The sequence below is a fragment of the Limulus polyphemus genome, unplaced genomic scaffold (assembly GCF_000517525.1).
Source record: "Limulus polyphemus unplaced genomic scaffold, Limulus_polyphemus-2.1.2 Scaffold46, whole genome shotgun sequence".
Classification (NCBI taxonomy): Eukaryota; Metazoa; Arthropoda; class Merostomata; order Xiphosura; family Limulidae; genus Limulus; species Limulus polyphemus.
Genome location: NW_013665656.1, coordinates 514877 through 518800, shown reverse-complemented (window position 1 = coordinate 518800; position 3924 = coordinate 514877). Strand labels below are relative to the sequence as shown.

At 33.4% G+C, this 3924-nt stretch overlaps 1 protein-coding gene across 2 annotated transcripts in view; it reads left to right on the top strand.

Annotated features, from left to right (window-relative positions):
- LOC106462557 overlaps positions 1-3924 on the top strand; it is a 55512-nt gene that overhangs the window by 32219 nt on the left and 19369 nt on the right. For both annotated transcript variants that reach the window (XM_013922496.2, XM_022390092.1), the window contains exon 3: positions 2590-2719. In XM_013922496.2, coding sequence (XP_013777950.2) covers positions 2590-2719 — 130 coding nt within the window. The remainder of the gene's footprint in view (positions 1-2589; positions 2720-3924) is intronic.

The following is a 3924-nucleotide window of genomic DNA, read 5'->3' as shown; positions in this document are numbered from 1 at the left end:
CATGAATTACATTTATTACATATTAACTAAATTTATATATACAAATATACTAAAAAAACATTAAATTTTATAAAGACACGTAGAGATTGATATATACGTAACCTAGCTAGCTACAGTAATATAGAAATATAACCCTACTTTGGCAAATCACTGTAGTTATATTAGTCTGAGCCAAAGTAGAGATAAAAACTTTTAAAGCTTAAGTAATTCAGTATTTGTAGTTTGAACTTTCTTGTTTCAATACTTTTTTAGCATTAAAACTTGCTACATTACTATAGCCAACTAGGTTACGTAAATATCGATCTGTACTTGTCTTTATAAACTTTAAATTTTTTTATTACACTTGTTTGTTTCATTGTGAATAGCTTTATTTTTATTGAAACTGTAAATTTGTGTTTGCATTTAAGCACACATAACACGTATTCTTTTAGTCTGTTGACTTACACTGTAAAAGCTGATCCTCTACATACATGTTTTGCCCACTTGAAAATATTTCTGTGGGCGCCCATGTTAAGCGTCCCTTATTTGACGTCATTTTAGTGTCTACTGATTGACTGACAGACTAGTATATAGTGGTGCGAGTGGAGAAAACATATGACCCCTCCAGGTGACCTTCGGCCCCTTTTCGGGGAAATAACAGACGTCATACAGAATGATGTCCGCAACAGTTACTTAATGTGAAAAGGTAGCTATAAATATCTACTATCTGGCACAGCGATCCTAACAACAGGTTTCATTTAGTTGGTGTTCATACCGCTATCTTGTTTTTAATGACATCTTATACTTCTGGGGATAATAAAAACAAATATGTAGTCTAAAGTGATTTTCATTACGGAGATGCTTGTTTATTGAAGGGAGGGTTATATAATATGGTGGTCATTTTCTTAATGTTACTTCTCGATTGTCTGCTAAATATCTTAATTTGTTCATTACGGATTTCAGTTGAGAAGTGTGTAAAAATTATATTTCAGACACATCTTTTGTAAGTCATTACCTTGGAAGCATTTGTTCAATATCAGAATTCACGAGAGACAAAATTTTATCTGCAAAGCTATATTTACAAGTATTATAAAAAACATTACATTTTATAAAGACAAGTAGGGATCAATATATACGTAACCTAGCTAGCTACAGTAATATAGAAAGCTTTAATGCTTCAAAAAGTATTAAAACAAGAAAATCAAAACTATAAAACTGAGTTACTTAAAATGTAAAAAAATATAACCCTACTTTGGCAAATCACTGTAGTTATATTAGTCTGAGCCAAAGTAGAGATAAAAACTTTTAAAGCTTAAGTAATTCAGTATTTGTAGTTTGAACTTTCTTGGTTCAATACTTTTTTAGCATTAAAACTTGCTACATTATTATAGCCAACTAGGTTACGTAAATATCGATCTGTACTTGTCTTTATAAACTTTAAATTTTTTCAGTACACTTGTTTGTTTCCTTGTGATTAGCTTTATTTTTGTGCACCAGCAATACCAAACGTGGGGCACGCGTATACCCGATTCGATTTTATTACTCATCAGGATCTTTAAGTACCAACCTACCCTCAAATCTAATTATATGCGCATCGTAGCGAATTGTCCGTTATATATATATATATATACTAGTATCCTTTTTGGTACAAAAAAGGAATAATTGGGACCCCAGACGGAAGAGTTCTGTGAAAAAATTAGAGCGATAAGGTTCGTCATTTTTTCTGTATGCTTGTCTGGAAAAGTAACTTACTTACTTAGATGAAAATTCATTAAAATAATGAAATTTTGATTCGCTACATAAACACATATATAGAGATTTAGGTGACTTTATAAGTACAACAAGCTTTAGTTTTGCTCAGCCAATAATGTGAAATAATCATTGTTAATATTCAGATATTTTAAAGGTGGTTTTAAACGGGCGATTTTTATGACCGCCATTTGGTTTCCTCACGATCCATACTATTAAGTACTATTTTATCTGAAAAGCTATTATTATTTGTAGTATAAGGGCTTCAAAGTTATCGTTTGAATACCGAAAGCTGGTGAAGCACTGGGAATCAATAAGCTTAATATTCGTAAAAAAAATCACGTTAAACTACATTTCTTTTCATGCTCCCTTAGTTTGTTCACAAATTACTTTAAACTTTCTTGTACTGTGTATATAAATGGCGTTTGAGATAAATTTTGCTTCTCGTCCTTCAACCAAGATTACGTGTTTCGATGTTGAACGAAAAGTCTCCTGGGCAGTGACTTGTGGCACCTAAAAGATAGATTTGAGATGCTATTTTTACAAACCTCTGATTTGAAAGCTGAAATGGAAAAATTAAAAACAAACTACAGTCGAATGTTATGAATAATTTTGCTGATGACTTGAAAGTAACCTCATATTTCACGGTCTAATACATGATGTAAAACATAGGAATATAGTCTCACTGTGACCTTAGCCTGTTTCCTGATAAGAGATAAAAACGTTTGTATTCGAAAATCTGAGTCAAATATCTGCTGCTATTTGTTAACTCGAGTATTGTACCTAGGTTCCTTTCAAATAAGTTATCAATAAATATAAAAAGATTAGAAATAACCGAAAGTTAACTGTTGGTGTTTTCAGACTGGCCTGAACCACGTGTGTGCCAACGGACAATTGGTTATGTTGCAGCTGTTAGCAGATCTCTCAGGCGTGGACCCCAACTTACCAGATAACGAAGGGTGTACACCCTTGATGATGGCCTCCCAAGCTGGTAAGTTTTTTACCGTAAAGTATAAGCCGTTGAAAGGATGACAGTAAAAAATAAGGTCCTGTTTTGCTCGGATTTACAAAAAGCATGGAGAACTTTTTTCGGTAGTATTATATTGTATCGCTTAGCGTATCTTTTCTTGTGGGGTATTCGAACATTTCGAAGGCTGGTAATAAAAGAAACATAAAATCACCTTATCTCAGCAATACACAGAGGTTCGAGGAAGTAGTAAGCTGAAAGACAAATGTAGTGATTTATCCAGGTTAAATGAAAGAGACAAGACTGAACTATTTATTGATCAAGGCATCAATTAAAACAAATGCATGTCATATTATGTGGGACAGTGGTAGGAACTGCTGAAGTGGAAAAACTAAATACTAAGATTGCTTAAAACAAAAATGTTGTATTTGGTAGAAATATAAAGTTATATTTTTAAACAAATCAAATTGTATTAGTTATTATTGGGACAAACGTAAAAGGGGACAAGAGAGAAGATGACACCATCAGCAGTAGCACAGTGTTAGTTGTATTAAACAAAAGAGTAAGATGGTACCAAGAATTCAACCATATGTTTCGGCTCTACCACTGCAGAAACGAATGTCGTCAAAAGTGCTAAAATTGGATCACAATCTACATTCTCTTACTACCGCTGCCAATATTTGAAGATGTTGGTTACCAAGTAACAGACACAGAATAGCAGTGGTTAAATTGGGATTTTGAAAAAGATGAAACTCCCTTTTGTGGTCCATTTTGGCGTTCCAATCAGAATATAGGAACGCTAATGGCTTGAATCTTCAAGAGGTGTTACTCCCTTCCGGGTCCGTTCCGCCCCAATGTAACCCCTACATAATAGTATCACACACAAATTCTTTCTGTCTTTTTTTATTTATATTAGATATCCCATAGCGGATAATAATACTAAGATCATGTCCTCAGGACAGAACTTACGTTCTTCAAAAGCTGGGGTAGGTTTCAAAGGAGCAAAAAGAATTTTCTGGTTAGATTTACCGACTAACTGACAGGAATGACAACTTTTACAAAACTGAGAAACGTCTTCCCAAATTTTTGGCCAAAAGAAATTTCTCATAATTTTGTCACATGTCTTGTTGACACCTAAATGATATCCCATGAGGAGTTCATGGGCAACTTTCAATATTTCAGAAGGACATGCTTTAGGAGCAATGATCTGGTAAACAATAGCCCCAGTC